At 37.7% G+C, this 23,759-nt stretch overlaps 1 protein-coding gene and 1 long non-coding RNA gene across 3 annotated transcripts; one reads left to right on the top strand and one right to left on the bottom strand.

Annotated features, from left to right (window-relative positions):
* The first annotated feature begins 4,229 nt into the window (after window positions 1-4,229).
* Window positions 4,230-23,649, top strand: LOC108179097 (uncharacterized). 2 transcript variants are annotated; one of them, XR_015480270.1, is made up of 4 exons: window positions 4,230-4,370; window positions 13,401-13,554; window positions 13,928-14,772; window positions 23,452-23,649. XR_015480270.1 is itself a non-coding variant. In XM_087243839.1 (3 exons), exons 2-3 carry the CDS (start codon window positions 13,500-13,502, stop codon window positions 14,713-14,715), a joined length of 843 nt encoding a protein of 280 aa, XP_087099965.1. In that variant the 5' UTR covers window positions 4,230-4,370; window positions 13,401-13,499; the 3' UTR covers window positions 14,716-17,345. The 2 variants fall into 2 exon arrangements, 1 of the variants encoding a protein (XP_087099965.1); XM_087243839.1 differs by lacking the exon at window positions 23,452-23,649 and having other exon boundaries at window positions 13,928-17,345.
* LOC147845368 (uncharacterized) lies at window positions 15,678-18,131 on the bottom strand. The gene is made up of 3 exons (XR_015480360.1): window positions 17,993-18,131; window positions 16,755-17,714; window positions 15,678-15,781 (listed from the first exon to the last, which is right to left on the bottom strand). It is a non-coding gene; the product is annotated as an uncharacterized LOC147845368 (long non-coding RNA).
* Window positions 23,650-23,759: the final 110 nt, after the last annotated feature.

The raw sequence follows: 23,759 nt of genomic DNA, 5'->3' as shown, positions 1-23,759 counted from the left end.
GGGAGTAACACAGAGAGAGATGTAGTGGATACAGCAGTGAAGGAGAGGAAGATTCCTATGGCGCTCCTCCGAGCTCTTTAACCTGACGCTGCAACGTGCACTCGTCTCACCGAACGTCTCACTGAACGTCTCACTGACGTCTTAAAAAATATTTTTTTTGCTATTAAATCCATGCAATTTAAGACGCAGACGTGACGTTGACGTCACGTTGACGTCACGTAAACGTCACGTAAATCACGTGTGGCAGTGAAGTGTCAAGCCAGACGTTACGCGTGATTCACGTGTAGCAGTGAAGTTATTTATTTATTTTTTTGCTAACACGTATCATAACACGCTGCTCACACGGCTCAGTGCAGTGTGTGAGGCAGTGCACAATTTTCTTGCCCTTCATACATTCCTCTCAATGGACGTGACATCAACGTCTGACTTGTTACATGACGTCTGCGTCTACCTTTTTTTTTTAAATATATATTTTTGAGCAGTTTTTAGTGCGTCTGTCTGCTTTTTGCCGGCTAACTTATACAATATACAATAATTATGTGCAAATTAAATATAAATATGTTAATATATAATGATATTTGTTTTCAAGATAGCATTAAAACGTATAAAAAAATGTATAACATCTCCGGAGGTAAAGTTTAGGTTGTTTATTAATATATTCATGTCGTTTAGTTTTGTAAAATCCTTTTTTAATTTGTTTTACATTTGAGTCTTATTGTGTTTTAATTTTTTACATGTTCAATGTAGCCTACCGCATATCAGTGATGACCAACTCATCGACCACTATCGACTGTTAGATCTGATACTTTTGCTGTAAAATATTAGAAAAATAGAAAATTACATCACCATTATTGTGTTGTTTTTAAAGCACCTTTCTTCTTTATTTTACGTTTAAAACAATATTATGATTCTTTGACAAATAAAAAAAAACATAACATATTTTATTTTTCATTTGTTTCCTTTCTTTTTTGAAAGAAAATTTATATTTTTATTCAGCAATAATGTTACATTGATAGTATTTATATTTTGAATAATAATTTGCCAGGATTCAATCAATCAATCAATCCTGTAAAAATATCATAGAAAAACATTTAACAGCACAACTTTGACAATACACTGAAGGATCATGCGACATAATAGTGTCAAAAAAATTTACTTCGCATCTTATAAATAAATAAGTATATTAAAATAGAACAGCATTATTTTAAATTGTAATATTATTTCCTAATATTACCCAAACCCTGAACCATTCATAATAATAACCAAAACAGTGATGTTTAATCCTAAAACGTTGAATAGCCTAATGTTATTTGAAATAATTTAAAAAAAATAAAATTTGCTTTAAATGTTACACCTAAACTAAAAACTAAAATCGCCAGTAGGTGGCAGAATGTCACTATTACAGTTTTTCTTAATTGTTTACACACAATTACTTGTACTTCAGACACAATGACTACAACATGTAACTGATGCACCAACCCCCTGAACCAATGCAGCTTAACTACAAGCACAATTCCTGCTTTACACTCAAATTGCAGGTTTAAAACACACTTTTTTTCAAAACACAACACACATTGCATGCAGAAAATCTCTTGTTTTAACAAGGAACACACTGTCATTCACAATTGTAAAGTCAGTTGTCCTAATTTGTATACTAACTCATCACATGAGAAAACACCTGTCACACAGAATTGCAATTTAGGAATCAGAGCTCATCTGGTTTATAACTGGTACACTGTCCACCCATGTTTTTTAGTTTTTTATCTCCTTCCATATTCTCCATTCCTTAATCATATTGACGATTTTTTTTCCTGCTTGGGGATGGAAAGTGTATGCCGAAATCCACACTTTATTTTTCGTTTTTTACTAACAGTATTCTGTAAATCCTTCTGTTAATGGCAAATGAAGACCACATTATGTGCACCTTTGTGTTGGTTGGGATGAACACTCTGTAAACTAAAAATACAGTAAAATATATTTGGTATTTGTGTGTTTTGTATAAAAACAATATTCTAAAATATTTTACAATGCATTTCTGTGGGCCTATGTACTGTCTGTAGTAACTGTAACACTAAACAAAAAAGGCTGACAGTAAGTCATTATGATGAATGGAGAAGAAGTGGTCATAGTGTTTTACATTCAGCACATCAGTGTTCAACTGCTTCTTATAAATGTTGATGTGATGGTTTGTGTGCGTCATTTAAAAACAAAATACCATGTTGAGAGGAAATTACATTGTGTTGATAGTGTTTCATTTTGCAGGAGAATTGAAGGGTTTCACTCTAGAGTTCTGACAATATGAGGCATGCTTTCAGAAAATGTGTGTAAACAATTGGGAAAAACTGTAAATTGTGTGGATTTCGGCATACACTTTCCATCCCCAAGCAGAAAAAAAAAATCTTTAATAGGATTAAGGAATGGAGAATATGGAAGGAGATAAACAACTAAAACATGGGTGGACAGTGAACCAGTTATGAACCAGATGAGCTCTGATTCCTAAATTGCAATTCTGTGTGACAGGTGTTTACTCATGTGATGAGTTAGTATACAAAGTAGGACAACTGACTTTACAATTGTGAATGACAGTGTGTTCCTTGTAAAAACAAGAGATTTTATGCATGAAATTTGTGCCAAATGCAGAGAATTGTGTGTTGTGTTTTGAAAAAAGTGTGTTTTAAACCTGCAGTTTGAGTGTAAAGCAGGAATTGTGCTTGTAGTTTAGCAGAATTGGTTCAGGGGGTTAGTACAGGGGGTGAAGTACAGGTAATTGTGTGTAAAAAAAAACTGTAAGTGAGTCAATGTTCATTTACAGTTTTTTTTTTTTTTTTTGATTGCTCAAGCACAATTTTGAAATGAAGGCTCATTTTGTCAAAACACTACACACAATTTCCACACACACACACAAACAGCAGAACACATCAGAACTTTTGCAAAATGAAACACTTCATCCAAAACTTTACAACACTGTAACAAAACACAATTTTAACACCGTACAGAACACACACGCCTCATTCAAGATGAATCTGTTTGCTTCATTTACACACTGCTGATCTCAATCTTAAACACTCGTATAATTTCTACCTGACTAATACTGATATAATCTGGGTTTGATTTGTTTCAGAGGTATTGCTATAAAGTGCATGAACATACTGTATTCACCAAACAGTGATAGACTGAAAGCTAAATATTGCCCTATCCTAATAAAAACCATACAACAAATGTAAAGTGTTTTATTCAGCTTTCTGGTGATGTGTACATTTCAATATATAAAAAAAATCCCATGCCCTGTCTCCTGTTTACCAATCTTCCTCCCTTCCGTGCTTCCTCTTCCATACTGCAACATTGCCGTCCATATTTATTGAAGATTATTTATTTATAACTTCTGTTAAACAAATTTATTGAAGACTAATATTTACAACTATACTACTGTTAACAAATGTATTGTAGATCAATATAATAGCCTAGTTTATACCTAATACCCAGTTACAGTTTTTCATGATTGCTAACACACTAAAATTAAACTTTTCCTACAATTAGCAAAACCGTACAATCATGGAGCAAAACACAAGGCTAGATCTGCACAACTGTAGGCACATGGCTTCATAATGTTAGAAAAACATTACACACAGTCATTTGCAAATCACTAAACACACTTGGATGCTTTTGACACAGACATTTTTCATAATGGAATTTCCTTACAATTTCAAAGCAAAGGCTTTCATATGAGCACACATATGAACTATAGGTCAAACACAGCCATCAGGTGTGCACACACACTGCTGCAAACTGTAGACACACACCAATCAGCTGTAACCACAATAAAAGAAGCAATATAGGAATAACCATATATGGCATACCAAAATGTTTAAATCATTTGTATAAATATTTACCATTTGAAATAAACAACTATAAATAAGAAAGTTAAAAATCACTTAATTGCAAATGAAACATAACTGTGGATAAGCGAAAACACTGATAGAGAATGAATAGGTGTAATAAAGCAGAAATGAGAGCAATGTGCTGCAAACCCTTGAAGCAGACGCAGACGTGACGCAGACGTCACGTTAAAGCAGCGGAACAGTAATGTGGCAGACGCAGACGACACGTTCGGCAGACGCAGACGTCACGTTCGGCAGACGCAGACGTCACGTTCGGCAGACGCAGACGTCACGTTCAGTGAGACGAGTGCACGTTGCAGCGTCAAGTTATTGACCCATTCCGCACGCCATAGATTCCCGTTTTCCATCAGTTTGTGAGTGTGTAGTGGCTGCAGTCGTGTGATTGTGCTTCATTTGCTGCTCACACGATCGTTGTTCCTGCATGTGAGAAATCTCCGTGGAGAATTGAGAGCAAACTACTGGAGACTGAGCGTGAGTGAAGCTGACTAATGTTACAAGAGTTATAACATGTTTAATAATGCTGTTTATTTCCTGTGTGAGCTCTACATGCACTCATTATTATTCTGTATACTGTGTTAGAGGCTAGAGAAACAGCACACATTGAGCTGAAGCTGCTTTTACATTCACACAGCTCATTTTAACGGCCTCATATTGTTTACTTTCAATATTCGCTCTCAAATCGCCTGTAAGTGTGACTGATAATACTACATGTGCTGTGGGAAACTGGCCTAGCTCAGAAAAGTGAATAAAAACAAAGAAGTTGAGGACAGAAAGGAGTCAGAAGTTGTGATAACCTGCGTGATCTTACTGTTTATAAAGTTATTATCGACGGAAGATGAGCTGTTGTTCTCGTCAACCTGTAGTAGCTTGCTTGTTAGCTCAATATTGCTTTTGTTACCTGCTCAAATCTGGCAATTTCCAACTGTTTAAGTAAAAGTTGTAGTTATATGTACACATTTCAGGATGATACTACTGTATTTCTATGCAGGGGCGCTAAAAACGGTATGTGCAGTATATGCGGTGCATAGGGGCGCCATTGTGCTAAAACTATTTTTGAAATCATCCTTATTAAAAGTTTCAAATAATAAAAATAAATAAATATGTTTTGTTAAAATATATATATATTTTTTTTGCATTTTATATGAGTGAAATATTGTAATTTATTTGATAAAAAATAATACCATGAGTTGCATACGTTGGCACACGTTTTAAAATCATTTAAAACAACATGCAGTCACACAGCCAAGTGTAGTGTTCATGTAGAATTGTTTAGGGTTTACAATGTTTTTTTTTTTTATCAAAATAAATTGTCAAATCATACATACAGTACAGTTGAGGTCAAAAGTTATAAGAATAATCTGAAAAATGTTCTTTATTTATTTTTAATTAATAAATTTGCCAAAATAAGAGGGATCATACAAAATGTATGTTTGTGTAACTACAAACCTCAATGTATTTCAGATAAAATAGCTAATAATATTCCGATTGAAAATTCCCCTAGATGAGTTCTATTTACTTGATTATAATGATTCTGTTAAAACTGACACATGAACAAACAGTCAGAATAATCATATGTTTTGGAACTGAGATGTTTATTAATCCATCTTTCAAGATCCATTTTTATACCATATAGATGTTTTTGTGTATCTATTATGTATCATATTGACACATCAGTAACTTTTTTTGCTCAAAACTATTTTAATTTAGTTCCAAAATAAAAAGCTAGACTCCTCCATCCGCCACCTGTCTGAAAGGAACTTAATGCATGCTTGTTTCTTTTGTGCGTAGATAAATATCATTTCATTTGCTTTCAGCCATGTATATTATATCCATATTGCGGCAGTCCTGCTGGCCGAGGATAACGCGTGAACCTGAGGTCACCATCAAATCCCGTCCCGCGCGGCACTGTTGCATCGAGTCTTGTTTGATATAATTTCGGTCTCAAAGCCCATTTAGCTGTAAGAGCGCAGTCATTTGCATTGGTTTGAATTATTATCCAAAATCAAACGTTATGCAAATGATCTAGGTTATTAAATAAGTTTAAAAATCAGCCGAAAGGTTAATAAATATGTTTCGATATGGTTAAATATAATAATTATATATACAGTTGAAGTCAGAATTACTCGCCCCCTTTTGATTTTTATTTTCTTATTTAAATATTTACCAAATTGTTTTTAACAGAGCAATGAAATGTTCACAGTATGCCTGATCATTTTTTTTTCTTCTGGAGAAAGTCTTATTTGTTTTATTTCGGCTAGAATAAAAGAAGTTATTCATTTTTTAAAAAACATTTTTGGGACAATATTATTTGCCCCTTTAAGCTAATATGTTTTCGATAGTCTCCAGAAAAAAACATCGTTATACAATAACTTGCCTAATTACCCTAACCTGCCTAGTTAACCTTATTACCCTAGTGAAGCCTTTAAATGTCACTTTAGGCTGAATAAAAGCGTCTTGAAGAATATCTAGTCTAATATTATTTACTGTCATCATGGCAAAGAGAAAATAAATCAGTTATTAGAGATGAGTTATTAACAATATTATGATTAGAAATGTGCTGAAACAATCTTCCCAGAACAGAAATTGGGGAAAAAAATAAACAGGGGCGCTAATCATTCTGACTTCAACTGTGTGTGTGTGTATAAATATATATGTATGTATGTATGTATATATATATTATTATATAACACTGCTGCGCCCCTTGCGATAGTATCGTGTATCGGTGATCTCACAGGGGGCCGATATGGCAATCTGAAAATTTAATATATTGCCCAACACTGTCTTGCACTCTAGGCATGCGCATTCAAATATAAACAGGTAGCATGTGTCTCGCTCGGCATTTTTTTGTCAGCAAACGCCGGTTGAACAATGAACGCAATGGCAAAGAAAGCAAGAGAGGTATTTTTGTGGACAGACGTCGAAGTTGAGTTGTTACTAAACATAACAAATGAATAACTGCACAATGGCACCTAAAACAGACAATAGTGCAAACAACGCTCCCATTTCTGAGTCCATGTTGTTGTTTACAGTGAAGGCTGGTCTGCTGTCTTCCGGTAGCGTTAAAGCCATGTGTTATAGTCATGTGATAGGGGCTTCCAAAACGATTCGTTTTCGGCGCTCGAAAACTCCGGCGTAGTGTGGACGGATGGCGTAACCGTAGCAAAATTTATACGTTTTCAAATTTATACACACTAGTGTAAACGGGGCCTCAGGCGCGGTTCACTTGGGCTTTGGCGTGGTGTGGGTGCAAAGCGCACCTGAGCCCGAAAATGAAAGCGAGCTGTTTTATGGAGCTGCTTGATATGGATTTATTAATCATTCTTACTGTTCAATGAACACAAACTGTTGTTGATTATTAAATACGCAAACCCCTCACTGCACCTTCAGCAAACCTCCTCATTCCTGCAGCACCAGGACTTTATGATTGTTTATGAGCGTCAGCAGTGGCTGATCTATTCGGCGAAATATCTGATTGTGTCACTGCATATCAAACGACTTAACCGATATTACTAAAGAAATATCCAATGTGCTGAGCGAGAGCGCTTACTCAACAGTGCATCATCAACGACGTAAGCGTGCCCAGGCCCGAATGTAATGTGAGTGTCGGCAGTCGTAATGTCTTCTTTAGGAGGAGGGGGGATGGCTAAACAAAGCATGCAAATTCAGTATTGGAGTCATCTTGATAACTGGCGTACAGGTGTTAAAAACCGGCCCAGCTACTGACCACACAAGTTCATCAACAAAAGGGCTTTCTTTAGCCTCAAAGTATCACCTGAAGACAAAGGCAGAGTCGTTAAAAGCCTGACCGCAGCATTTGCATCACTTTAGCTCAGGAGGTAGTCAGAAAGACGAGCGGGTAAATGTTCCTCATGCTGATTATTGCTCATTTAAAATTAGATTATACACATTTATATTTCCACAGCTGCAAAAAGATAAAGCGTATATATGTTTAGTTTGTGCCCGTCTTAAACAACTGCGGTGGATGATGCTTCTCTCCTGTGGAAAATAAGGCTTTAATTGATGATCCACTGCTGTTGTAGACGTCTGTTATATATCTTGAGCCTCTGATTTCTCCTCAGTGATCATGTCCTTTATAAAGGCCGTTTTTTTCCGTTGATGAGGGACAATAGTGCTGTTACAGAGTTCAAAACAAATAGCTATAAGTATTTGGGCTTTCTACTCGATTAGGAGCTTTCTTTCAAAGAACACAGAGCAAATTTGGTTTGAAAATTGAGAGTTAAGCTCGGATTTTACTATCGAAATGCATCCTGCTTTTCTCTTAAAGCTCGTAAACATTTGCCGTCTGCAACATTTTTACCATTGATTGACTATGGTGATGTTTCATATATGCATGCTTCAAACAAATGTCTTCAGCCTTTAAACTCCATCTATCACACTGCTCTAAGGTTTGTTACAGGCTGTCAGAGACTTACTCGCCATTGTGAATTGTATGCCAGAGTGGCCTTCTCTGTATGTAAGAAGGTTCACCCACTGGATGACTCTGGTCCATAAGGCTCTTCTGATGGGACTGGTGCCTTCATACCCATGTTCCCTTCTCCATAAGTCTAATGCTGTGTTCACACCTGACGCGGAACGCCCGGATAAATCGCGCTATTCGCGCGCAAATAGCCGCGTGAACATTTGAGTTTACTCGCTTCATTCACGCGTCAAATTCACTTCAGAACAGACGCGGATTCGCGTGATGAGCAGGGCTTCTGTCTGTCCGGTGACTGTAGCTTCGTTGCTAAAATGCTAACATGGATTTTATGAAGAAAATAACAGTGTTTATGTGCTTTATGAAGACTGAAAAACAGCGTTGATACGTTTAGGGTCGTGTCTGAGTCCACTACATGCTTTCAGAGGTGCATCCAGCTATGTGAGCTTATAAACTCCTCCAGAAACTGAACCTGGATGACGGAGGCTTTCAACGGTGCTTCTGACTGAGCCAAGCCCAGTTTGATGACTTGTTGTCGGTGTCGCCTGGAGGATTTCACAGTCACGGCCCTACAAGAGCAAGCTTCTAATTGGTTAACGCGGCGCGAATGTCAGCTGAAGTTCAGATTTTCGAATTCGAGAGATTTGCGTGAAACGCTCGTTAAGTGTGTCAAACGCGCAAAACGCTCAATTCGCACGTATCGCGCTATTCGCAGCGCGCCATTCCTGCATATCGCGCCGCAGGATGTCTATTCGCGCGCGTTTGTTAACTTAACATGTAACTGAAATAGGGAAGCGAGCCTTTAGTCATGCCAACCCCTCATCCTGGACTACTCTTCAGTCTAAACTAAAAATATCTGAGCTCATCCCAATGACATCGTTTCGCTCTATCCTTTTACCAAACAACAACAATTCATTTCTCAATTTATGTGTATTTAATATATTGAAATGTGTAAAGCTGAAAAACTGAACTGTATTTTTATATCTATATGTATATTTTCTATCTATTAATATTATTATAAGTTTTTTTTTATAAATCGTGTGTTGCAGACCTCTTGGCCAGGTCACCCTTGTAAACGAGATCTTGATCTCAATGGGTTTTTATCTGGTTAAATAAAGAAACATATTAATATCCTAATATTAATAAGGAAACATAAGCTTGACAACAAAAGATCCTATTAATGTCGTAACGAATGCCCTTAAATAATGCAGCATGTAGAGCAAGCCTCAAGTGTTCATTGAGATGTGTTTGAGACTGTGTTGTCTGTCATGTCTTTCGTCTGTCTTTTCATGGGTTTTTCATGAAAGTATGGTTTTCTAAAATGATGACATGAAACTCTACTGGGTAGCTGCGCTGGTTTATCAACACTTGTTTGGGTCTGTAATCTTATTAGCATCTTCATAAGGGTGGTGTTGTTTTAAATGGTGAAACAGGTCTGTGGTGTTGTCTGCTTTTGATGACACGAGTCGTCTGCGCAGTTTGTAATTCAATTCAATTCAGCTTCATTTATATATCGCTTTTACAATGTAGATTGTGTCAAAGCAGCTTCACATAAATGGTCATAGTAACTGGAACAGTGTGGTTCAGTAACTGGAACAGTGTGGTTCAGGTTTTAGTGTTCAAGTTCAGTTCAGTTTAGCTCAGTTCAGTGTGATTTAATCATTACTGAGAGTTCAAACACTGAAGAGCCAATTCATCGATGCGTAGCTCTACCAATCCTGAACCATGCGAGGCAGTGGCGACAGCGGAGAGGGAAAAAAAACTTCACCTGATAAGAGTGAAGAAAAAAAACCTTGAGAGAACCAGACTCAGTTGGGCACGACCATTTTAATTTCTCCACTGGCCAAAAGTCTTGTGCAGAACTTCATTCGCCGTGGTTTAGGCAGGAAGATGGCCTCAGCGAAGACTCGTCTGTCCCTGGAGCGTCACTGGAATCAGACTCATGTTCTCCACTCCCCACGACCACCAGCGCAGCAGCAGCTCAGGATACGGCCTGGTCCCGGATATGGAATCCTTGGGATCCTCTCGTCGCTGGTCTTGGATCCAATCAGTGACTCCGCCTAATCTGAGGACCTCGGGATGAGTATCCCCAGGTGAAAAGAGAGAATAAAGAGAATAATTAGCGTAGCTGCTGTTCATAGTGTATATAAGCAAGATGTAGGAGCCAGTGTGGAACCCGCTAGGTGATGCATTGAGTGTATGCTTTACTAAACAGACAGGTCTTTAATCTAGTTTTGAACTGGGAGAGTGTGTCTGAGCCTCGGACGTTATCGGGAAGGCTATTCCAGAGTGTAGGAGCCATGAAAGAGAAGGCTCGACCTCCTTTACTTGATTTTGCTATTCTAGGTACTACCAGAAGCCCTGAATTTTGAGATCTTAAAGAGCGAGTTGGTTCGTAGCGAGACAGAAGGTTGGTTAGATAAACAGGAGCTAGATTATTTAGAGCTTTATAGGTGAGAAGTAATATTTTAAATTCAATATGAAACTGAACAGGCAGCCAGAGTAAGGAGGATAACATTGGGGTGATATGATCATATTTGCTAGACCTGGTCAGAACTCTGGCTGCTGCATGTTGTACTAGCTGAAGTTTGTTTATAGAGGATGCTGGGCAGCCAGCAAATAGAGCATTACAGTAATCCAGCCTAGAGGTCATAAAAGCATGGACTAGCTTTTCTGCATCTGAGATGGATAGCATATTTCGTAATTTAGCGATATTTCTCAGATGAAAGAAGGCAGTTTTTGTGACATGGGATATATGGTTTTTAAAAGTTAGATTGCTGTCTAATATGACACCCAGATCTTTTATAGTAGAGCTAACACTAACTCTGTATCCTCTAATTGTAGATTGAGTTGTGAGATCTGCTGTGTGCAGGATTTAGGCCCAATAAGTAATAATTCTGTTTTGTCTGAGTTTAAGAGAAGGAAATTGTTGGTCATCCAGTCTTGAACATCTCTAATGCACTCAGTTAGTTTAGACAGTTCAGACGTCTCGTCAGGTTTAGTTGAAATATATAATTGAGTATCATCTGCACTGCAGTGAAAGCTGATCCCATGTCTTCTAATAATGTCTCCCAGAGGTAGCATGTAAATTGTAAACAGCAAAGGGCCTGAAACTGATCCTTGAGGCACCCCATACTGCACTAGGCTGACTGGTGAAGGCGTCCATTAATATTCACACACTGGTAACGGTCAGTTAAGTATGACTTAAACCATTGTAGAGCCTGTCCCTGGACACCTGTAGACTTTAAGCGATTTATGAGGATATTGTGGTCAATGGTATCAAATGCTGCACTAAGATCGAGTAAAACTAATAGCGAGACGCACCCTCGGTCAGCGGCTAAGAGTAAATCGTTGGTTATTTTCACTAAGGCGGTTTCTGTACTGTGGTGAGCCCTGAAACCTGACTGACACACTTCAAAAATATTGTTCGTCTGCAGATAAGAGCATAATTGAGTGGAAACAACTTTTTCTAGTATTTTAGACATAAATGGAAGATTTGAAATAGGCCTATAGTTAGCTCAGTTGTTGGTGTCTAGTTGCGGTTTCTTAATAATAGGCTTAATAACAGCTAGCTTGTAAGAGTTTGGAACATGGCCTATAGATAAAGAAGAGTTGATAATGTTAAGAAGAGGTTCTCCTATAGCAGGTAGCAGCTCTTTCAGTAATTTTGTTGGAATTGAGTCCAGCATACACGTAGCTGGTTTAGAGCTATTTATAATTTTCACTAACTCTTCATGTTCTATGATTTTGAAGCAGTGTAGGTTATTATTATGATTTAATGAAATATTTACAGGATTTGGAGTATAAGCCGGTGCAGAAAGTTTGGCATCTCCTATTTTCTGTCTAAAGCCTTCTATTTTATTACTGAAAAAATTCATGAAGTCATCACTACTAATTTGCGGTGGAGTAGTTTGTTCCAAGGATGACCGATTATTTGCTAATTTGGAGATGGTGTTAAATAAAAATCTAGGATTGTTATGATTATTTTCTATCAGTTTGCGCAGGTGCTCGGTCCTGGCAGATTTTAGAGCCCTCCTATAGCTGGACATACTGTCTTTGTACGCAATTCTAAAGACCTCTAAATTAGTTTTTTTCCCATTTACGTTCCAGGGCGCGGGTTGCTGTTTTGAGCGCACGAGTATGACTATTATACCATGGTACAGTTTTAATCTCTCTAGCCTTTTTTAATTTGATGGGTGCCACAGTATTTAGTGTGCTAGTAAAGATGGCATCCATACTGCTGGTTACTACATCAAGATCATTTGAGTTTGCGGGTGCATTACGAAATAGAGAGAGATCAGGTAAGTTATTTATAAATTTGCACCATCTGACTAGCAGGTAAAAATTCACAAAATTCACATTATAGCCACCTAGACTCTTGTTCACCCCACTTAAACATCAGTAACGCATATCTGGCAAATCCTATAGAGAGTGTGTCTGTTCCTCGTATTAATAGAATAAGAAATAAAAGTTTGTAGTGCACGTTGCTCTGTTTTGTTTTGAATTGCAAAACACTAAATAGCTCCAGACTACTGACGCTTAATGATGTTTCTTGTCAACAATGTCTGTGACCTTTTCACCTTATTTTGTCTCACTCCTCCAATTGCATCTAACTCTGTATGGCTGTAAGCGTGTACTGCATCTGGAAGGGCAGGCTGCAAAATGCCTGTGCAACGTTACGCATAGTGCGCAAATATTATCGCACACTTATTGAACTGTCATTATCGTTTCATTGAAAAATTATATATAGTGATAATTATCAATATCGAATTATCACCCGGCCCTATTTTAAACATTATAATAAGATAAAAAATAAGCTTATTTTGGCGTCCATAGAGATCAACTGCACCAAGAGCATTTGTCTATTCCTCCAATTCTGCCGTCAGACCAGAAAACAGCCTATCCAGATATTGACATTAGATTTTTGGAGACTGCTGTAGTTCTTGTTGTAGTTCTCTGCTATGTTTGTGCACAAAGACCATATTAGGAAACACTCGTCTTAGGTGATCATGTGTTAATAAAGCCCCTCCTCCTCAAGTGAAACTCCTCCTCCTCCTTCATTTCAGCTATAAATACTGGAATATTCCCATCAGTCTACAAGTGAGGACGAGCATCAGACCTTCAGACAGAAGTCAAATCTGAGTTTATTGAAGGACAGTGGGAAGATGAGTGATCCAGAACCCTGCAGAATTACAGATGAAGACACTGAAGAACAAACAGGTTTGTGTTTATTCCTGATTCAGAAAAAGCTTTGAACACTTCATCTGATGTATCGTCTGCACTATAGGCAAAAGAGTTCAAGAGTTTCAATAAAAGGAGAAGTGTAAATTCACTTTCTATTCCGGGTAAAAAAATTGACACTTGATTTTATTATTTATTTAATATTTGTTAACATAAGACATAATTAAATGTTAATCTGAGCTTATTTATTTTACATTTACTACATTTTATAAATGAGACATTTGTAGTACTGGACTACTGGACTGTATCTTATTTAATTATTTATCTTATATTTATTTAGTCTTTATACTTCATATTTTGCTCCTATTGTTTATGACTTACTAAAAACTGAATCTTTTAACTTTGATTTTAGACCTTAGTGAAGAGAGTGAGGAGAGTGAAGATGATGAACGCCTAAAAGCTGAGAAAACACCTCATTTACAGACTGAAGATGCTTTAATGCAAAGAGACAAGAATCAATTGACCTGCAGTCAGTGTAGAAAGAGTCTGGCAAGCAAGTATAATCTTAATGAACACATGAGGATCCACACTGGAGAGAAACCATTCACATGCACTCAGTGTGGGACGAGTTTTAGACTATCGTCATCTCTTAATCGACACATGAGGATCCACACTGGAGAGAAACCGTTTACATGCACTCAGTGTGGGACGAGTTTTAGACTATCATCATCTCTTACTCAACACATGATGATCCACACTGGAGAGAGAAAACACAGATGTGATCAATGTGGCAAAACATTCTTGAGGGCATCAGCGCTGAAACTCCATCTCAGAGTTCATACAAAGGAGAAGCCTTATTCATGCTCTGAGTGTGGAAAGAGTTTCACAGAGCATTCAAGTTTAAGACGCCATCAGAAGATCCACACTGGTGTGAAAGAGTATATGTGCTTTGAGTGTGGAAAGACTTTTATTACAGCTGCAGATCTGAAACAGCACCAGAGGATCCACACTGGAGAGAAACCGTACAAGTGTTCACACTGTGATAAGAGATTCAGTCTGTTAGGAAACCTAAAAACACATGAGAGACTTCACACAGGAGAGAAACCGTACTCATGTGATCAGTGTCTGGAGAGATTCACACACTCGGTGCAGCTTAAGAAACACCTGAAAGTCCACACTGGAGAAAAGCAGCACACATGACATCAGTGCAGAAGAGCATTCTCTGGTGTGTGAGGCTGTTTTGAATCAGGAGTGAAGGTGAAAAGACCATAATCACACACAACATTAAAATATGAGCAGGAAAACTGATGTTGTTTGCTATTAGAGAAACTCTGAATTCAGTTTTGAACAGTGTAACTCTAAACTCATTTCCATTCGGGATTCACGTTGATCATCTTTCAGTTCGTGACCTCTGTTGTTTCTTATTCAGATTTGGATTTGGATTAATTTTCAATGTTAAACGTTTTTCACTGTTTAAGTTAAATCGCTTATTTGGTTTAGATTTCGATATCAGCTGGGGCGAGGGGAGGCGTGGAGCTTATGTAAATAATTCTGGGCAAGATATTGATTATTATTGTAGATATTCTGGCTGATGGTGATGAGGGTAGGTGCATCCATCTCTGGATATCAGCCTCAACCTTTCCGTCAATCGACATATTATTTATTTTGAGTATGGGTTGTAAGGTCGGTCTGTTGATTATCTGTATATTTGGGCACATTATGGCTAATTGTATTAATGGAAATCAGGATAGATTCAGAATATTAAAGCTTTGAAAGCATTGGGGAGTGAACTTTGTAAATCAGATAGAAATAAAGAGATAGACTGGACAGATGAGCCTAATTGAATTGATAATATTTCTACATTGTCTAATTGATTGAGCCAGCGGTGTTATTGATGGATTAAACAGAAGAGGAGAGAGAGGGCACCGCTGATCTGTTCTCCTACCAATACAAACAGTGTCTACAGTAGTTCTGCCTGTAGTGACTCTGGCCAAGGGATCAGGGTTTGAGTCATTTTTAAGAATTGATTGTACCATAAGCCGCATTTCCACTATCGTGCCTAAAGCGAGCGAGCTAAGGACAGTCACGTTTCCACTGTCACTTCCGGGGCCTAATCGGGCCTGTCACGACTGGGTATCACAAAAACAAGGGAAAGATCCAAGTGCAGCAAAACACATTTATTGCCAAACAATAAAGATCCCAAAAAAATGACAAAGGGACAGGCAAGGTACCAAAATCGAGAAAAACATGAAGTGCAAAAATGAAGCTCAAAATAGGGATGGCTGACGTGAAACTGACGTTTCGACACAGTGTCGAGATCCCGAAGCGCAAGTGTTTCGAAACACTGCACCGAAGCATGATCCGAAACACCCAGGTCACGTGACTAAAGTGTTTAGAAACACTTGGTCACGTGACAAAAGCGATTCAAAGCATTGATCATTTCAGAGGCGTTTCAAAACCCGGAGAATCTGCATTTGACTGGCATGATCTTCACTATGTCTCTGTCTTGTATGGCCTAGTGGACCGTGCGTGTGCACTTTGGTACTGTAATTCCATTTTATTTTGGGTTCGAATCTCGACTAGTACAAATACTCCAAAATCATGATTTTATGTATTTTAATCATGTTACTGTTTTATGGTGTAGTCTAGATAGGATATAGCTGCGGATACACCATCAATATAGCATCATTTTTGTAACACTGTAAAACAATAATTCATATTTTTACAGTACTGTGATGGGTTTAGGTTTTGGATAGACGTTAATAAAATACAATGGGAAATCAAATTAATAATATAAATAATTATTGTTAACTTCTGGCCACAACTGTATCTGATCTAGCAACAACCCTGTTTTATGAACAAAACAATACAAATTTATTTACAAATGTTTATTGGTATGTCAGAGCAATGTTGAAACAAAACGATACAATAACAAAGCATTACCAACTGGTATTAAAGCATTTCAAAATAACTGTTTCAGTATGGATTCGAACCCATTATTCCCGCATGGTAGTCACAAACTCTAACCGCTCGACTAAACCATTTGATGATTAATGGCAACTAAGTGGGGTTTGATACCTCAATTTGCTCAACTGTTCTTTGCTGAAGCTGTTTCAGTGAAATACAAATAAAATGACCACTTGGTGTCACCGTAGAGTGGTGTTTCGAAACGTTTCGAAGCTTCGACACATTTGCTTCGATAGTTTCAGTGTTTCACGAAGCCTCGCTTTGTCCACCACTAGCTCAAAAGTGAATCAAACACAAACTAAACAGGTATCCAAAAACATAGTAATGATACTAAACAAAGTGAACAAACAAACAAACCAAACACGATGAACCAGATCACGAATAAAGCACGACAAACCTAAACAGAACATTGAAAATCCAAAGGCAAACTAAACACAACATAACAGGGCTTATAAAGACAGAACTAATTAGACAATGAGGGACAGCTGGAAACAAGGAGTGATCACATGACTAGGATACAAAACACAAAAACCAAAACTGGTGCCCTTGAAAACCACCAGAGGGCACTGCAGCAGGTGTGACAGGGCCAAAGCGGGGCTTTCTTGGGGCCGGCGGCCGGCCTTTTTCAGCCCGTCGAATACCTTGGGCCAAAGAGGGCCAGCTGGGGCTTCGGGGCGGAGTGAGAGGCGGACACATTTTTCCGATCGTCCACAAGTACATGCGCCAAACACATAAACGAATAAATAAGGGAAAGAAAACATCTAGCCATATAGGCTGGCGTCTTTTGCGTATGATTGCTCTTATGTTTCCCTTTTAAATGTAAGGCTGCTGCATAAAATAATAAATTTTAATTTAAAAGTGAATTTCTTTGCTGCGTCCTCCTTGATGTTTCAATAACGCATAATAATCTTTACACCATATTAAACACACAGCAGACAGTAAAGGTTTTCCAGAGATTTTGTCAAGTTTAAAAGGTGTGTTTGTGTGCGTATAGATGCCTGTATGTGTGTGTGAGACAGAGCAAAAGAGCGCTCCCTTCACAGCTCTGTTGATGCTGCGAGCGGCTTCTTTTCTTATTTTATTTATTTTGTAGATAATACACAATATAAACACAGGAAGACATGAAACTTAACAAATGACGTGTCCACTTTTGTAGACTCAAAACAATAGTGCCATATCTTGATGAAATAGCCTAAGCTTTATTGAAATCATTTAAAGCAGTGGTTCTCAATCTGTGGTACGTGTACCACTAGTGGTACGCGGGCTTCCTTCTAGTGGTACATGGAGGAATGAAATATCTCATGTACATGCTACAAATAATTAAAAAATTATTAAAAATTATGTATATAATATGCCATATATTATATATAGGCTATATTTCTGAGGTAATCTGCCAGGTTTTTTAACTGTGCAGAGTTGTAGCTGCTTTACTGGGCCTACTACGCTACTGTATTTCAATACTGCTCATTTTGGTAATACTTGGAGAGACAATTTTTTTCTAAGGTGGTACTTGATGAAAAAAGTTTGAGAACCACTGATTTAAAGACTACAAACAACAGGGTTCAACGCTGTGGATTTTTTCTACTGGTCTGATCGGGCCAGTGGTTTAGATTTTTACTTGCCCTGCCAAAATTTTTACTGGCCCCACCAAAAAAAAAAAAAGTTAATAGCTATTTTTCAGCCGCATATTTTAAATAATTTGTCAAAAATAAAGTCTGTAAATCTAGAATTTCAATACTTAAAAAAACATAAAAGTGTTAATATATTTATTGAGTGTTATGCAAACAAAAAGAGCAGTATGGAAAATGTGCAGGTATTTTATTGCGATTCGAAATTATTTAACAAAAGGTGGGCTGACTGTGGGCAAACAGTGCAAAACATTACTTCATTTTTTTGTCATGTTGTTCACACGTAAATTTTTGCTTCCAAGACATTAGAAACAGGCATTTTCTTTTAGCCTTATAATTTGATGTTGTCACCATGTTGCCGTTTCTTCTCTGTACTGGTTGTTCCCAGGTTGCGGAAAAAAATATCATGCTCAAAACATCAAATCAGATAAGCGGAACCGGAAAGCAATGTGGTGTTTACGACTTCATTGAGAAGGTAGTGCTTAAAGACTTAAAGCACAAACTTAAAATGCACACAAATGAAAGTCGCAGACAAATTAAATGTTCGTGACAAGGCAGCACTGTCCCAATCTGGCCAGTAATGATCCTGTCTACTGTCCCAAGCGTCTCTCAAGCTGGCCCTGGGCCACCGGGCAGTCCTTATTGTTGAGCCCTGAACAAAAGCTAGCTAGAACAGTGTAGGTATATACAGTACATACATCAAACCGTGATTAAAACCATAATAAACTTTTATTTTACAAAGGCCTCTCTGAAAAAAAAAGATTTTAGATATTTTCTAAAACCAACAAACACCGGAGAAGGTTTGAAATGTTATTTATGAAGTATTTGGATATGTTGATATTAATCAAATCATGCAAACAGAGCAATATTGGGGTGAGTGAAGTCAGAAACTAGGCGACCTTTTGTCTGTAGGTTAGGCTCTCTTTTTATCTTAAATACATGAAGAGCTTTATTAGTGGATAGCTGCTGAGCGCAACGAAACACAGGCTATATTTTATGACTTGCTCTTATGTGCGGAAATACTTAAGATATTATATGCAACCTTAAATAAAGGGGAATTACCTATTAAGTGTCATCTAGCCTATTGGGAAAGTGAATGTTTCAGGTCTCTCCGGAGCATTTGGGATGAATGTTGGACAGCGTCTATCTACATGAGGATGTTATAAAATACATTTTCTGCCGAGTTATTAACGGAGAATTTCTGTGGTGTTATATTATAGATGGAGACCAACAGTCGGTCGGCAGGTAAATGAATAAGATGAATGAGAACACTCAGGTCTGTGTGTATAGACGTATAATGTGCTGCTGTACAGTAACGGTTCATTAGTTTGTTTCGGTTGTCTTCATTTTAATAGTTTCGTGATGGTGATGTAGTGTGCTTTATCTGCCTGATTCCCGCTGAAGTGGGCGGGTTGTGTGACGTTTGATTCGGGGGATGTTCTGGGGGCGGGGTTTGCATGACGCGCTGCGAGCTACTAGCCCGACAGTGGAAACGCGACATGACTTCGGCCTCACTGGGATTGGCCCAGCCTGATAAAAGCTCTGGCTCACACTGGCCCGACAGTGGAAATGCGGCTGTAGATAGGTTTTTTTCAACTTCCCGGATTCAGCTACTCTGTTAAAATAGTTGGGTTAAAAATAACCCAACATATAACCCACCTATGTGTTATTATAGCACCTTCCCAACTATGGGTTATTTTTACCCAATGCCTTGCGTTATATAATTCAACCCCGTGCATGGGGTTATTTTGATTAAATGTTATTTTTTTCCGATTAAATTATTAGTAGTACTAGTAACAGTAGCATTAGTAATATGAATTTTACAATTATAGCTGGGTAAATAAACAACATACAGTTTACAAAAATTCATTATTTCCATTTCATTTTAGTTCCAGACACTTTTGTTTAAATGAATCAAGAATCACAAACAAAGAAGAACAGAGTGCAGACAGTGATAAACTGATCAAGCAGAAAATCCTGAGCAGAACATGGAGCTCTGTGTGCTGTAGAGGCTGTCCAGCAGGCTTCACTCGCTGTCCACAGTGTACAATACAGTTTTACCACATCCAAACGCTTCTAAAAGATGGTCTTGGATGGTGAAACGGACATAAAAACCACGACTTGGAGAGGTAATTTGATCAAAAATAACAACAAAATTATGGCGTTGTAGCTTAAATAAACTTAATGACGCAAAAACAACATTACGCAAGCATATCATTTTGTGTCAGTTAAATCAGTTGACTGTTGAAATTCAAATTAACCCAACTGGTTGAGTTATTAATAAATAACCGAATAATGGTAAAAAAAAAAACCCAAAAAAAGCACCAAATATGTTTCAGGAATGCTGTCGATATACTGTAAAAAGTGGAAACTGAGGGTGCTTTCACACCTACACTTTTGTTTGGGAACGTATCTCGTTTGCCCAGTTAGCGCGGTTCGTTTGGCATATGTGAACAGGGCAATCGTGCTCTGTTCCGCGCCAAAGTAATCGCTCCGAGATCGCCTGAGTGAGGTGGTCTCGGCTCGATTGAAACGAACCCTGGAGCGGTTCGATTGCAGTGAGAAAGCGATCTGATCCGAGCGCGGTTATATCACAGTGTTTTATGGATATGTAATAGGCTTACGGCTATATGAAGAGAGAATTATGAGTAGGGCGGGAAGTTTCGCGAGTCTCCGGATGCCCGCAAACGAGTGATGATCTCCCGATAATCTCGCGTCTCCCTCCCGGTCCTCAAATAGGCATCATCGCGCACCCTTCTCACCCCTCCCCACCGCATCTCTCCTCAGACACGTCGCGCGCGCACCCTGTCAATCACCACCAAACCACCACCTCTCCTGACAGCTGAGCGGGACGCTGCAAAATAAACCCTGACACTCTGACCAATGTGAGGAGAGTTTACTCACACGTGACTTGTTTTAGCTCTTTTGGTCCGATTAGAAACTTTGCAGTGTGAAAGCGAACCGCTCCAAGAGCAAAGAGCAACAATGTAACAATTGTAATCTCTGCTTCAGAACAACTGAATCGATTCACTGGTGTGAACGCACCCTTAAATTACTTTGACTTGCTACAATTAAATGAATTAAGTTTGACAAACTTAATTTATAACAGTTTTCGGTAAAGTTAGTTATTTAAGTAAATTATTTATGGCATGTATACGTCATGTTCACTATCAATAATGAGCAATGCTTACATTTTCCACAAAACATACAAGTATTATTTTCATATTAACATGGGAAGGGAATTATTTGCACTGTAATAAAAGTATTTTACTATTATTATTATTATTATATTAACAATATTATATTGAATGATTTGTACTCTACTGTATGTACACTTCCAGTCTTGTTTTCTTAATTAAATACTGAAACTTAATTTACTGAAAACTGTTATAAATTAAGTTTGTCAAACTTAATTCATTCAAGTCGAAGTAATTTGTTTAAGTTTCCACTTTTTACAGTGCACCCTGACATTTCCCTGTGTGTAAATCCATTACTGCATTACGCATTTTGTCTAGAGCAGAGACGCCCAAACTAGGGCCCGCGGGCTAAAGATGGCCGAGGGTATGTATGCTGCAACCAAATTGCCTTCGGGAAATAAATAAAGACTTACTGACAGGTAACCGTTGATTTGGCCCACCATCCCATCCGAGTTATGTTTTGTGAAATGCATTATGTGTTGTTCATCGCAGAGCTCCTCTATCAAAAACAAGAGAAACACACAGCCAGTTCTGAAAGAGATCAAGCCTCAGGCAGCTGTGAAAAAGTTACATACACACCTCTCCCCTACTCCCATGTTATAATAATAACCATAATACTCATTACTTAACATAAAAATCAACTAAATAACACAGCTACTTACTGTTTAAGGTAGTAAGTCAGCATTCAGTGTGATTTATTATTATTTTATTTATTAAATTATTGGTGGGGGACAGTTCAATAGTTGATGGATATTGGTGTGTACGTGTTCCCTCTCCGTCCATGCTAAATCTACGCCCCTGCTAAGATGAGACAAATGAATAAGCATGTAGCACAGTTGGTTTGCTCTTATATGGCAAGCTGTTTAGCGTAAACCCTTGTTCTGACTAAATGCACAACTGTATTTTGATAAATGATCATTATAATTGGACTAGTCAGAATGACATTACAGATATCTGCAATATAAACCTGCACTGATGACTATACTATATAGAGATAACCTGAACACACTGATCACGAACATTATTTTGTCTTGTGATGGGTTTTGATGGAGAGTTGTTACTGTCGTGTCCTTGTAGTCTTGTGCTGATTATATATTTGACAGGCTGCTTTACTAGGCTATAATACTTGGTCTATATTTCAGTAAAGGCTGAGATAAAGTTTATGTAGAATTTAAATGAACATTTGTATGGTAAATATGGCCTAAACTGAATTGTCTTTAATTTTCACCTAATAAAGTTGAGCTGCTGTTGATCCTGAATGGCTTACAGGGTGTTAACAGAGTCATCAATATAACCAGAGCTGCTGAAATACTCTTTATTTCATGTCAACAGTTCATGCTTTCACCTCGTTCATTATGCTGATCTATAAATCACCTGTAAATCCCCCATTAAGCTCATTTTGTTGTCCAGTTGAACATCATCACCTATTGTGTGTCCAGTGTTGGCGGGAACACATGACAATATCATCTTTTGTTCAACTTTTCTGTTCATAAATAGCCTAAATAAATGGATAATCTACACATTAGTGTACTTCTAATATCAAGATTAATAATGAAAACATGAACTGAAATGAAAACGGGTTTGATATCATGAAACAATAATGAATTATTAACATGATGGGCAGATTCAGGAGCGGCTCTGACCAATCTGCTGCATTTTACCTGGCGCCGCTTTACACAGCCCATTCACACGGGAACTGCATGATTTCTGTGTGTTTTTAGTTTCATAATTACAACATTACGGAGATCTGATTATCACAGAAGAGAAATGGACACAATAAATGCAAAGTTACACAAATCATTATAGTAGTTAATTCACATTAAAGCAGAATGAGTCCACATGAACATTGTAAAACGGTTAATAAAACACAATGACAAGAATAAAATATAAAAGCATTATGTGGGATTAAGATACAGGACTTTAAACGATGTGTTTAAACGAGAGGCCGGAGTACTAATTTAATCACACATTATATTTTAAATATTTTTGTCATAATAAACATTACGAAAGTGTTTAATTCAAATTAAAAGCAAATTAAATCCACACATTTGACTTCAGTTTATATAAACAGCATTCATTCATTCCCTTAAATTATCTCTGTCTGTCCTGTTTTTCTTCTGCTTCTGTTTTCTTCCCTGCTGTAGGTGCGAGAGTGCTTCAGTATTGTTGATCTGGTGAGATTGATCATGCAGGGGAGTCGGGAGAACAATACAGTAATAGTTTTTGTGGATCAATAATAGTTCTGTAATACATTCTTGGTGTTGCAGTAGAGTAATCAAGAATCAATTTTAAACAATATAATAAATGTAACCTGGACAAGATCCAGTTGATATTTAATTATATTCCCCAGTAGTACACACGTTTGTTTGTTTTGAGCGCTGCCCCTTTAAGAGTTCACGCATGCGCAAAAGCAGAAACCGCACGCCCCTTCTAGACAGCGCGCAGTGTGAAG

Source organism: Danio rerio, chromosome 3 (assembly GCF_052040795.2).
Source record: "Danio rerio strain M-AB ecotype USA chromosome 3, GRCz13ab, whole genome shotgun sequence".
NCBI classification, from domain to species: Eukaryota; Metazoa; Chordata; class Actinopteri; order Cypriniformes; family Danionidae; genus Danio; species Danio rerio.
Note: the sequence above shows the minus strand (reverse complement) of the source record. Positions and strands in the feature narration are given on the sequence as shown.

Bases quoted from the DNA above. Each gene is read 5' to 3' on its own strand.
- LOC108179097 (XM_087243839.1), top strand. From the start codon at position 13,500: ATGAGTGATCCAGAACCCTGCAGAATTACAGATGAAGACACTGAAGAA. The intron at 13,555-13,927 runs GTTTGTGTTTAT...CTTTGATTTTAG, and splicing joins AGACACTGAAGAACAAACAG to ACCTTAGTGAAGAGAGTGAG.